The sequence below is a fragment of the Tribolium castaneum genome, chromosome 5, assembly GCF_031307605.1.
Source record: "Tribolium castaneum strain GA2 chromosome 5, icTriCast1.1, whole genome shotgun sequence".
In the NCBI taxonomy this organism is placed as follows: Eukaryota; Metazoa; Arthropoda; class Insecta; order Coleoptera; family Tenebrionidae; genus Tribolium; species Tribolium castaneum.
The window spans coordinates 4,003,027-4,015,946 of record NC_087398.1 but is presented as its reverse complement, the minus strand read 5'-3'; the positions used below and the strand labels follow the sequence as shown (position 1 = coordinate 4,015,946).

General features: G+C 37.2%; 2 protein-coding genes and 1 long non-coding RNA gene across 3 annotated transcripts in view; 2 read left to right on the top strand and 1 right to left on the bottom strand.

The window, feature by feature from the left end:
• Positions 1-30: 30 nt before the first annotated feature.
• On the top strand, positions 31-3,493 carry Ahcy (Adenosylhomocysteinase). Its single transcript, XM_963273.5, has 4 exons — positions 31-186; positions 240-430; positions 495-836; positions 2,688-3,493. The coding sequence occupies exons 1-4, from the start codon at positions 162-164 to the stop codon at positions 3,426-3,428; spliced, it is 1,299 nt and encodes a 432-aa protein (XP_968366.1). The 5' UTR covers positions 31-161; the 3' UTR covers positions 3,429-3,493.
• Positions 3,494-5,222: 1,729 nt separating this feature from the next.
• The window catches only part of dally (division abnormally delayed), a 48,210-nt gene continuing 40,512 nt past the window's right edge, over positions 5,223-12,920 (top strand). Inside the window, exon 1 of the mRNA XM_008195782.3 lies at positions 5,223-5,502. Coding sequence (XP_008194004.2) covers positions 5,331-5,502 — 172 coding nt within the window. The 5' untranslated portion in view covers positions 5,223-5,330. The remainder of the gene's footprint in view (positions 5,503-12,920) is intronic.
• Positions 6,734-7,629, bottom strand: LOC107398005 (uncharacterized). The gene is made up of 2 exons (XR_001574997.2): positions 7,032-7,629; positions 6,734-6,985 (listed from the first exon to the last, which is right to left on the bottom strand). It is a non-coding gene; the product is annotated as an uncharacterized LOC107398005 (long non-coding RNA).

The following is a 12,920-nucleotide window of genomic DNA, read 5'->3' as shown; positions in this document are numbered from 1 at the left end:
CATTTTTCTCAATTTCGATTGTATGAACATTCGGACGCTCCGCCAACCACCCAGCGACACTATAAAAATAGACCGCCAAAACGCGCACTCTCAGTATTTTTTAACCGGCTCTTTACACTCGTGCTTGATTTAGGTTAAGTTCAAGTTAGTTTAACAAAAAAATGTCGAAACCACCATTTAAAGTCGGTATGTATGCCCCACGAGCCCCATTCCTTGAGCCTGTCTTAAAACCCCCCTAGCTGATTTGAAACTGGCCGATTGGGGCCGCAAAGAAATCTCCCTCGCTGAGAACGAGATGCCCGGTCTAATGAGTCTCCGCAAACAGTACGGCCCGAAGAAGCCTCTCAAGGGGGCCAAAATCGCCGGTTGTCTCCACATGACCATTCAAACGGCGGTGCTTATTGAAACCTTGCGCGAGTTGGGGGCCGAGGTGAGTCTATTTTTACAGTCACCCTATTGTGTTTCTTCACGATAAACTCTTGACCCCCGCGAAGGTTCAATGGTCAAGTTGCAACATATTTAGTACGCAAGATCACGCCGCTGCTGCTATTGCCAAGACTGGGGTACCGGTCTATGCCTGGAAGGGGGAGACCGATGAGGAATACATCTGGTGTATTGAACAGACGCTGATTTTCGCCGATGGCAAACCGTTTAATATGATTTTGGACGATGGGGGCGATCTTACGAATCTGGTGCATCAGAAATATCCGCAATATTTGAAGGATTGTAAAGGCATCAGTGAGGAGACCACCACCGGCGTTCACAATTTGTACAAAATGTTCAAGGAGGGCACGCTGAAGGTGCCGGCGATTAACGTCAACGACTCGGTCACCAAAGTAAGAGAATTTGATTTCGTGTTTAAATGCTATGACTAGAAGTTGGCAATACTAAATTATTATTATTATTATTATTCGTTATGATCGCGCAAATCTATTTCTAGAAGGGTACTGTTTTTTAAGTTGGATAAATTGAAGGAGTTTTTATTTCGTGTCAATTTGCTTTATTATGGTTTGGCTGGGCTAAACAGTCATCAAAATGGAAAATATTCACAGTTTTCGGTCGTTTTGGCACTTTTTTCATATGTAAATAAAGTTACTGTGCGTTGTACGTGAAAAATCAACTTAAAACTCGTTAATTACCTCCAAAATGGTGTTGTTTTTGCCTCTTTGCACGTTTTTTAGTTAATAATTTAGTTCTTACGTATGATTTGGCTAAATATGACAGAAAAATCATTGAATTAGTTTGAAAACATCAAAATTATTGCTTGTTTTCAAGAATTTTGTATGTTTTTCAGACAGAAATGCAATTGTTTAGGGAAGTTTCTGCTTAAATAAGTCAAAAAAACACTAAATTGAATCACAAATGATGTATTTTTTCTTCTTTTCTAGAATGTTTAAGGATTATTTTTCAAGATTTTTTAATTTTTTTTTGAATTATTTCGGGAAATTGTTAAAAATAAAGTAAAAAATGGCCAAGCGGGGCTGAAAGTAGTGTTATTTATTACGATTTTCAGTGTTAAACAAGCATTTTTTAGCTAAAAACTAAAGTTTTATTGCAAGATTGCTCTCAAGCAGATAAAAAAATAACTAAATTAGATCTCAAGCTATCTAGCACGTCTTCAGCTACAAATACAAGTATTTCTAGAGATTTGGTGAAAAATAAGCTGAAAAGTCACCAATTGTGTCAAATACTTTGGTAAATTTGGCCTATTTTGGTCGTTTAAGGACGATTTTGGGTTAAAAATTGTGTCATCCTATGAAATTGTGTTTAATTTGGACTGAAGCGTTCCTAGATTAGCTCTTTTGTCTCTATAATATAAGCGGAAGAATCAAAATCAGCTCGAAAATGATATATGAATATGAAGCATGTTTAATTATTCACAAATAAAATGAAAAATCATTTCTGGCGTTTAAACACAAAAATAAAAATTAGGTACGTGAGATTTTACTGAAATCAAAAAATTCGGTTGAAAATACAAAATTTTAATATGTTTTTAAGTTTTTGCAAAAAATAACAAAATTATTATCAAAAGTGGTGTTTTGAGCATTGTTGAGTGTTGGACAAGTAATTTTTTGAGCTAAAGGCTCAGTTTTCGGGAGGTTGCTCCAAAATGGGCCAAAAAATTTCGAAATTATTATTTTTATTATCAGAATACAATGTCAGTAATACAATTATTACGAGATATCTCGGTAAAAATAAGACGGACAATCACTAATTCAAATTGGAAATGATATAACTTTTGGTCTTTTTTTAACGTTTATACATTTTAGGCAAACCGAACCGTAAGGTCACGTTTGCTTAGTCGGAATTTTTGGGCGAAATTTTATAAAAATTAGGCCGAAGCTGGTGTTTTTGCGTGATTGAGTGAGGAGTGTGTCTAAACTGAACCAAAAAGTTTCCAAATTAGTTCGAAAGTGTTCTTTCTTGGAACGATTTCGCAAGCTTTTCAGCAAGAAGCGAAACTATTTCGTCAAGTGAAAATGACATAATTATTGGTTTGTTTTGTTTTTTCGTGAATCAGTTACTAGGGATAAAATAGAGGTCACATTAGGAAATAATGATGAATTGTTATTGATTAATTGGATTATCAATTGTGTTAAACCATAAACAATATTTAGAAATTTAATAAGGTTATTTGAATTAATTGCAAGGGAAACAATACGATATTTCAATTTTTGACCACTTAGAGCAAATTCGACAACCTCTACGGCTGCCGGGAATCTCTAATCGACGGAATCAAGCGCGCCACCGACATAATGTTGGCCGGAAAAGTATGCGTGGTGGCTGGCTATGGCGACGTGGGCAAAGGCTGCGCCCAGTCCCTTCGAGCCTTCGGCGGCCGTGTCATAATCACGGAGATCGACCCCATCATAGCCCTCCAGGCCGCCATGGAGGGCTACGAGGTCACTACCATGGAGGAGGCGAGCAAAGAGGGCCAGATCTTCGTCACTACCACCGGCTGCAAGGACATCATCCTAGGCCAACATTTCCTCAACATGCGGAATGATAGCATTGTGTGCAACATTGGCCATTTCGATTGCGAGATCGATGTCAGTTGGTTAGAGAAAAACGCCAAAAGTAAAACGAATATCAAGCCGCAAGTCGATCGCTACTTGCTGGCGAATGGCAATCATGTGATTGTTCTGGCCGAGGGCAGGTTGGTCAACTTGGGGTGTGCCACAGGACATCCTAGTTTTGTTATGTCGAATTCGTTCACGAATCAGTGTTTGGCTCAGATTGAGCTGTGGACGAAACCGGGGCAGTACCCCGTGGGGGTGCATATGTTGCCGAAGGTTTTGGACGAGGAAGTGGCGAGGCTGCATTTGGATCATTTGGGGGTCAAGTTGACCAAGCTAACGCCAGAGCAGTCGAAGTATTTGGGGGTGCCGGTGAATGGGCCGTATAAACCCGATCATTACCGATACTGAGCGCGGATTGGTTGTGTACTTATTTTGGTCTATGTACAATAATACAATAAAAGAAGTGAATCTTACTTGTGTTTTTTTTTCCTCTCTTGTTTCAAATTTCAAAAAATGTTAGATATACCTCCTCTTAAAAAATCATAATAATTATTTTTTTTTAAATGGCACTAAATTTGGTACTGACTAAGAATATGTTTCTAACGCATTTGGATGCGAATTACTTACTTTCAACACTTGTTTTGAAAACCTGTTGTTTCAACTTATCTTATCGCTAACAAAACAAGAATTTATTATTTAATATTACTTATTATTTGTTAAGGATTTCACAAATTAGTTGTGACATTAAAAACTTGATTTTGCAATAATACCTATTTCAAAGTGTTGTGAATAGACGAGATAAATTATGTGGAAAAATATTTCACTTTTGAAAATATTTTTACTTCAATAAATGTTGCAAAAGCGTCTTCAGTTTGAAACGATTTTTTTTTAATGTACATGCCCGGCGATTTAACTTCGCCACCAAAAACTAAATTCTCAATTCCAGAAGGTAAAACACAAAAATTGACCTGTATTGTTGGTTGCCGTATACGTAGGGAGTCTTAAGACAAGACCTTATAAAAAAATTTCATATTAATGTGCATTGTACTTTAATTTTCTCTAAAATAATTGTTTCAAACGAACGGTAGTTACACTAATTTTATGCAAAAAATTAAAAAAAAATTATCTTGTGAAAAACTGATTTAGTATGTAAAATGAGGCGTAGAATTCAATGGAACATACCTCATTGCTCTACGACTTTAGTTTTTGAGTTATGAATTTTTTTGTTGGATAAAATTTTCCACTATGACAAATGGCTACCCTAAATTTAGGCAAAAAATTTTAAAATTTTAATTCTTATGAAAAATTGATATAATATGTAAAATGAGCCGTAGAATTCAGTCGAACAAACCGCAATGCTCTACGACTTTTAGTTTTTTTTATGAATTTTTTTAGTGAAAAACTTTGATCGCCTCTGTAGCCGGAACCGTTGCCCGGAGCGGCTTCTGGGTTTAAACGAAAAAATAGATAAAATTAAACGCTATCAGATGGTTTTTTTGTTCGTTGGTCTAAGTCTTACAGTTTTCGAGAAAAACGCAAAAAAAGATTTCCATTTTCACTTTTTTTCAGTTTTCATCTGCCGATTATAGCAAAACTGTTACAGTCATTTTGCCCCTATTTAGGAATTTTATTAAAAATCACAGACAACACACTGATCAGAGATTTATTTGGCAGCATGTTTTAAAAATAAATAAATACCGTAAAGTAGGTAAAAATAGTGCCATTTGTCGAAAACTGACACTGACGAGGGAAATTTATAGCCGTGGATAGGAATTTGAATTTATTATCATAATCTGCTCAAAGATGCGAAAATAGAAAGTCATTTAACACGTTAACGGCATAAAAATAAAACCTAGTAAAGTACATTTGACACGAAACCTCCATAAATATTCAGATTCAGACATGACGTCAGGGAAAAAAGAATGTCAATAACGAAAATATGTCATCGTAATCAAAACTGCAATTTATAACGATAGCAAAGAGCTATCGCACGAAATATTTAGCCAATTGCGCAACTGATTATTTATCGATTGCCTCTGTTTACAAACAAACCCAACCGATTTTCGCAATCCGCCGCTTTTTCCCCGAGCTTTCGCACCTTGGCCCTTCACCTGCCCGTCCGATGTCGCCACCGGCGCAGCTTTCGTAAAAAATTTCAGGCGCTTTGCGCGCGCACCACTTCCATCTGTTCAGCGTTTTCAGCGCTAGTCCGTCCTCTTTCAGTCGTTTGCGAGCGATGGTCGAGTGAATGTCGCGCCAATTCCGACCTCTCGTCTCAAAATACTGCGTCTGAAAATCGCCGGCCACAAAATGAGTCCTCGCGACGTCTCTGCGCTGCTGTTTCTGTGCTGGTGCGTGATGGTGTCCGCGAAAAGCGTTGAAACGTCGGCCGTGCGCACCAAAAGGACCACCGCGAGTTGCGAAAACGTGAGAAAATTTTTTCAGTTTCGGAACATCACCATGTCGCCGGAAAAGCACAGAGGTAATTTTGAGGGTGGCAACCTTGGTCGCGGACACCGGGTGATTCACCTAGCCTTACAACAGATGACACCTGTTCTATTAATAAAGCGCGCACCGGAGATAAATATTGCCCGGTTTACGGATCCGGAAACCCATAAAAAAATGCTACATGCGTTATTTTTTGTGGCGTGTGTGCAAAACCACCCTCACACGCTAATTGTTCTTATCGCAAAATGTGTTTCCTGTTGCACTTTCATATGCTAATGCTGTTATAAATTAAACAGATTTGGGAAAATTTCATTGGAGGGTTGGCTAAGGAAGTGTTGACGTTCATTTATTTAAAATCTTCACCATTATCGGGCCGATAAAGTTTTTACGATTATTTTCGACAGATGTATGTGAGGTCATTAGTTTATATTAACAGTTTAAAACGTCAAATAAACTGTCGTTAATTTGATTTAGATCGTTTGATTTCACTGACAGGTGCTGTTCATAAAAGTTTGAGTTGATTTCGGTGTCATAAGTCATGAGAGATTTGATTTGACTTTCCGATCTGGTGGTATTTTAGTAACACGGCTGCCACCTTTAATTATCACTCCGGTGACAGCACTGCCAACTTAACAAATTTCGGGTGTCAGGTAGCCCGACAGGCGATTTTTCTTTGTTTCAGGTAAAAATCAGTGATATCTTTATCTCGACAGTTGGCAACTGCAACAATCATGTACACTATTGTAATGTCTTCATGTAACGTGCACTAATTTGAAATTCCGAGTAGTTGTCACAATCGTGTCAAACGTGACGTTTGTGTGCACGTTGAACACGAAAAAGTCCCAGATTTTGTAAATGACAGGTGCCAACGCGATAAAATTTGACGTATTGCCAACAAAATGGGTGTGCTAGTGACTTATATTCGTTCGTCATTTGCTCTACTAATAGATCGGTTATGGTAATTGAACGGTTGCGATAATTGTGTTCTTCCTTTCGCGCAGTTGGTAATCCTGTCATTCGTATGCACGCAATGTCCCTTATAAATTATATAATCACAAACATATTTCGGTGACATAGACGGCGACCCTCAATAAATATTAATTGGGGAGTTGGTGTTTAGAGGTTGGCTGCCCTTACAAACAAGGGCAGCCAACTTCTTATATAGGATATCTGTTTTTCGAGATCAACCATGGGGATAGCCTTGGAAAAGGCGATAAAAGATTTAGATATCGTGTAAATAAATTTTTGCTTAAAAAATTAAAACGAAAATTACAAGTTTTTTATTTTTCTCAATAATTCAAAAACTAAAAATGATGTATTAAATCTTCTTTGAGATAATTTTTCAGCATAAAAATTATAATAACTGAGATCCCTTGGTGGAGCTCAAAAAGCGGGCACCCTGTATGCACACTGTATATTGCGTAACGGTCAAGATGAAAGGCTCTCATTGTTTTCCGATGCGAATGGACGTGTTGCGATGTAAGAACTTCATTTCTTCTTGTTGTTTAATTGAAAGTCTGCAAGCAGCTTGACTTATGATGTAAATTGAGTTTTCTTTCTCACCGTGTGGCTTTTTTTCTCCCGTTTCTCGTCTCGGTTCACTACAGTATTTGACGTTTTCGTTTTTGCCAACGTAATTTGTTCGTCTATTGTCTCCTTTAATACCATTTTGTTGGAAAAAATAAATGAGATGGGTCATTGTCGTGACATTTCAAAAATTCGAGATTAGTGTCAAATGTCAATGCTGGATTTGCACATTTTTTATCACATGATATTCCCGGAATTTGTTTCTTCAATGCTGGCGTGACAATTTTACACATTTGATTAAATTCGGTATCAAGGCTAGCCATGAGAAAATTCAAAAACCAAGATATCTTTCTTCGAAAACAATGAATTGGGTTTCAAATCGGCCGACGGTCATTTGACACGTGACACTTAACCCCAAGTTTTGACATTTCATACTCTAAATGTCAGTTCGCTCGGATCGATCCTGATGTAAATTACACCGAAACAAGTGTGTGTGTGAACACGAATGTGTAATGCGTACTGAGCCGTTTTGATTAAATTTGCATCAAATTAAATTTGACGTTTCTGTCTCGAATCATGACCCATAAATCGTGGGCGGCCTTGCGAATCCTGATTTTATTGACGCGCATTGTACTAGTTGTTTTCCTAGGGACTTTGATCGATCCGAATCAACGAACACGTCCTGTGATTAACGATTCATCTTAAGAGTTTGATTTTTTCGCGTGGGGTGACCCGCAGTGAGGCGCCACATGGGCGCTAGCTGAATTTAAAATATCGACTTTTATTGCAGCGAATGCCTGTAGGAATCGCGGAAGTTGTTATCGGGAAATAGTGTGTATTACGTTAGATAATAAATTATGAAGATCGTTAAATATAACTTTATTTGTGTCTATCGATGGCAGGAATAATAAATAATGGGATCTACAGCGAGTTTCATTCATTAAAAACACATAAATTTCAGAAATTGATATTAAAAATGGCAGCTGTCGGAGGAACGCGTACGCTTTTTTGCAACGTAAAGAGTTCAACGGCAGATAATCACGCAATTATCGAAATTTGCGCAAAACTTTATCGGCTAGCAAATCAGATGTTAAAATAAAGTATTTGCACCGGGTATCGGTTTTGACGTTTGACACTGGCGGTCATTGGCCTCGCAGCCAACCTAATAAAAACGTTTTACTATATTTTAAACTTTTAGTAACTTTTCTAATTTTATTTTATTATTTTTTAAAACTTACCAGAAAAATAAAATTTACGCCGACGAAGTTGCGGCCTTAAATAACTGGTATTGAATATTTTTGTACCTTTTTTGATGGGGATAGGTGAAGGGATTAATCAGCAACAAAATAAAAGTTGCTGGAGGTTTGTGCCCCGAAACCAATTAATCAGCGGCTCGTCTGAACGTTCGGTAATTACAGTGACAAACGATCTTTTGTGAAGAAAATATTTAGTGTAAATTTCGCACAGAACGGCAATTAATTATTCCCCGGATCTGAAATCTCCACCTTACCTGTCTTTGAGTAAAACTAACGCCTCGAAACTTATCGCAGCTTTCATAATGAAAAACAGATTTATAGCGCGGGTTTTGATCACAAATTTCGCTATTTCTCGCCAAATGTAATTCGGTCGAGACACTGACCTAATATCGCCCTGGAAAGAAGTTGAGGCTTTTCGGCGCCGTTTCTATCGATTCGGACGTCCCGACGACGGCTGCACACCCACATTGCCGTTCTGGCTTTGTAGTCGACTTTTTACAGCCGACCGCAAAGGAATTATCAAAAAGGGTCAAGGATTACGCCGGGACAGAATGTTTACAAGGGGATAATTAATTAAATTGCAAATTGGGGAAATTGCCGCAAAGTCTATTTCACAATTATTTGTTTTCACTTTCGGCCCCTTCGGGGATTTATTGGATTTTTTCCATTCTCGCGTTCTCCTCCCGAGTACATTTTTCTTCATCTGGAGCCAGCTGTCGGCGTTTTTGTTATGCTGACGTTAAAGACTGATTAAAGTTGCGTTTAGGCCGTGAAAAACCCCATAACGCAAAAATAAGACACTGAACCGCTTGTAGTGGAATGAATTTGAGTTTCGATTTCGTGAAAGTTTTTCGTTTGTCGTTGCATTTAACCTCTCTTGACACGAATCCACGTCGAATTGCATCACCGCTGCACTCTCGTCATTCCAATCGAACAATTCCAGCAGATGTTCGCTGGAAAAAGCCTCTCGCGAAATGGAACGCCTCCGACAAGAGCATGAATAAATGAATCGCGTTCGCCCTCGTTAATTAATCCGGCTAGCGACAAATGAAGCAGCGGGATCTTAACCCAGATCGAAGATTTACCTCCAGATCAGGTGAAACTCGCCGGAAAAATCGCCTCGTCTTGGCCATGTTTGGCCGTCGACACGCCCACGCTGGGTTTTGTAAGTTTTCGCCGTTTCTAAACGACCACATTCCTTAAATGGACATTATATCACCTTCGTCGGTAATTGATCGTTTAATTAGATACGAACTGTGAAAATGTCGGTAAACTCGTAGCGCAACAAAGGGCCTTTCTCTCCCCAGACAAATTTATGCAAGAAATATTAAAATTTATAGAGACAACGCGAGATTAAATTCGGATAAGCCACTTATATTAAAATTAGCAATGTCTGAAACAAGTCCAGATAAAAACCCACTTTGCATCTAAATAACTATAACTGTGTTTATAACGTCGACAAAAACCAAACACCGAGATCTAAATCTTTCACTCTGTTTGTTATTTCGACGAAATTGGGAAAATAATCAACGACATGGTTACCATCTCCCCATTCATTATATCACCCAAAAATATATTCACGTGAAAGGCACTCCAAGCCGCTATAAATCCAGATTAAGATTATTGCCAACAAACACTGTCGAATAATAATCGCACAAAGCTCGTTATCTCACCATTACCTCTAATCAGCGAGAAATACAATTATTTCGCTCACCGCCAATTAATTATAATTACGCGAAAAAGTGTCTTTCCGCTCGCTTGAAAAAGTCACCGAACAACCGTGCCAACAAAAACCCTAATTGGTGTTAACTGGGCTTTTGCCACTAAAAAGCCAACAAGTAATTAATTGCTAAATTGATTAGCTCTAAACTAGAGTTATTGTTTCTGACATGGGCGCCGACTTTTTCAATTTTCAATGGGTGCACAAACAAACAAGTTGAAGAAATAAACGAACCACTTTTTTGGATACTCATCACTAGTGCTTGAATAAAAAATAAAGCCCAAAAACAATTTTTCTATTTTTTTACGAATATTATTTTTGAGCAGTTTATGGAATAGACGAAAATTGCCCATCATAATTAAAAAATTATAACATGAGATCGAAAATGTACTCAAATGGAGCATGCCTTCGAAGTGAAGTGTAACTTTAGCCACATCTTATGCTGTGTAAAACCAGCATAAAATGTGGTTAAAATTTCGCAAGTGCACCCTGCTCTAAATCAGCATATTTTCGATCTCATGTTATTATGTACGTAGTTTCTTCGACTTATCCTATTTTTAATTGATTCGATTAAATTAAGCTAGTTTCTGTACATTATTTTTAACAAAAAAATTACCAAAAAAGTTCGGTTCAAGTGTTTGTTTACTTGCCACTAAAATGACAATAAAAATCCTAATTGCGGTTAATCTTGTTTTTAGTGTCAGACCGTTTTTTGAATTTACGAGTCCCGTGGTGGTCTTGGTGGGTTTTAATTACCATAAGTGTGACACATGACATTGTAAATTATTTTACGACTCGTAGCGACATCTTGAACAACAATTGCGGGAAATTAGCATTTAACGACGTTAAAAACAATCGCCGAATTAAAAAGTTAGTGACATTGTCTGTGATGTCATCCCAAAGTAATCGGTTATGCGCCATTGTTTCTAATTATCTCTCATTTTTCCCCATCAAACATCAGAATAAATTACTGTCAAACGCAGGATTTATTGTATAATTCCAATCGGTTGATTAATGAAATAATTATAAAAAGTTGGTTTGAATCGGGACACCCATCTTGAAATTGGACCGCCTTGAGAACGCGGAAAAGCTCAACAGCGCGATCATTTTCCTTTTGTTTTAATCCTCCAGTACCCGCATTGCATAGTTCCCAGGAATATATCCATCGAGGGCCCGCACCGTCGAGCGTTTAATTAAAAGAAAAAGACTCTCGGATGATGGCAAAAAGACTCTTTTAATAAACGTCACGATTTCGCTGGTGACGTTTACTCTAATCCGGGATTTTATTGATCATCCGGTACAAACGCGTTTTATCGTCGAGGACGATTGTCGTGATCACGTCACCACTTTAGCGACGAATTGACACGGACCGGAGCAAAAAGCGAGTCCGAAAATTCGCTCCGGACCAAATAAAACGGATTTATCGCAAAGTCGTAAAAGACAGTGGCGCGACCAAAAAACATATACATTTTTTTGCTAAATGCGTGGTCACGATAAGTCGGTTACAGAGATGTAACGATACATCGGGATTGACATTTTGATGCAAAGTACCGTTGCTTCAGGTTCTATTCAAATCGAACTGTATCGAACTGCGCGGTTCAAGATCTCTGGAAACTTTTTTAGTCATAAATGCGAGCTGCATACACAATTTTTTCTACGATGTGACTGCTTAAAAAAATACGTTCTCATTCACAAACATCTACCGAATCAATTTTAAAGTATGAGAGTAGGAAAAATACCATAAATGTCGATCAAATCTGGTAATTTTAAAGCAAAACTTTCCACCATGTGATAGTTTTTCCATATATTTTAGATTACAAATATTTACTACCTACTTCGTAGATAGTGCAAAGTTTCTGTCACAAAAAGATAAATACATGATAGGAAAAACAAGCATTATTTTTTTTATTAAACACTTGTAACTTTTCAGGTTTCAAATTTGATTAATACGTATTATTTTCATTAATAAGTTTTTTTAAAATTTTATTGTCTTTTTTTATCTCAGATAGTGTCTCAGATACTAGGCTTTTTTAATAGACTGATTATTATTAGAAAGCTTTCCTAACACGCAAGTTTTTAAAAAAAATATTACTTTTCTAGGATTCTTAGAAGTTGTGTAATAAATTAAAAAAAAAGTGTTTTCATCAAAAAAAAATCAAATTGTTTCAAAAACTAAGCAGAATCGACCATTTTATCTGCATCTGAGGCGAAACCTCGTTCTGTGAGAAGGTCCAGCCCTTAAACCGGTTCACTGGTGTCTCATTTGTCCCACGAATGAGTAATTGACCAATAAAAATCTAAAAATCACCTCCTACTTGTTTGTCTGGTGCACAAAAAATTGCAAGACGATTGAAGCGTCTGTCATTGGATATCGGTGGGAGATTGCACTCCCAACTGTAAAACAGACCAATCATAGGACGTTCAGAACCGAGCAAAAAACTGTTGTTTGATTATTTTGTAAATGTCGGTCAAACTATCTGGAATTTCCCTGTTTTCTATGAAAATTTCAAGTTTTCTATTACACTTGGGTTCAAAAATTGTCGATAAATTGTGGATCGATTTGTTTTTGATAAAAATTGTTTCTCGCAATTGTGTTTAAACCCAAACATTTCGTAAATTTTTCAGCAAAAACGCAAGATTTTCTCACAAAACTAAAAAATCTTCTAAATAAGGTCAAAAATATTTATGTTTTTTAATTATATTTTAATCTTTATTTTTTTCTATACATTTTTTCTACTAGTGTCTAATGTTTCATTAAATCTTGCAATTTGTACCGAAGCTCTATTTTTTTCATCGAACGTAAACTTTTTTACATTCTAGTGTTGTTTAATTTTTTTTGTTTCTTCAAAATTGTAAAAATTTGTGGCGCTCTTTCAATTGCATTGCATGCTATTTCTGATTGCTTGTCCATTTTCGATCGTATTGGCGCGTCTTCAGGCATCGTTCTTC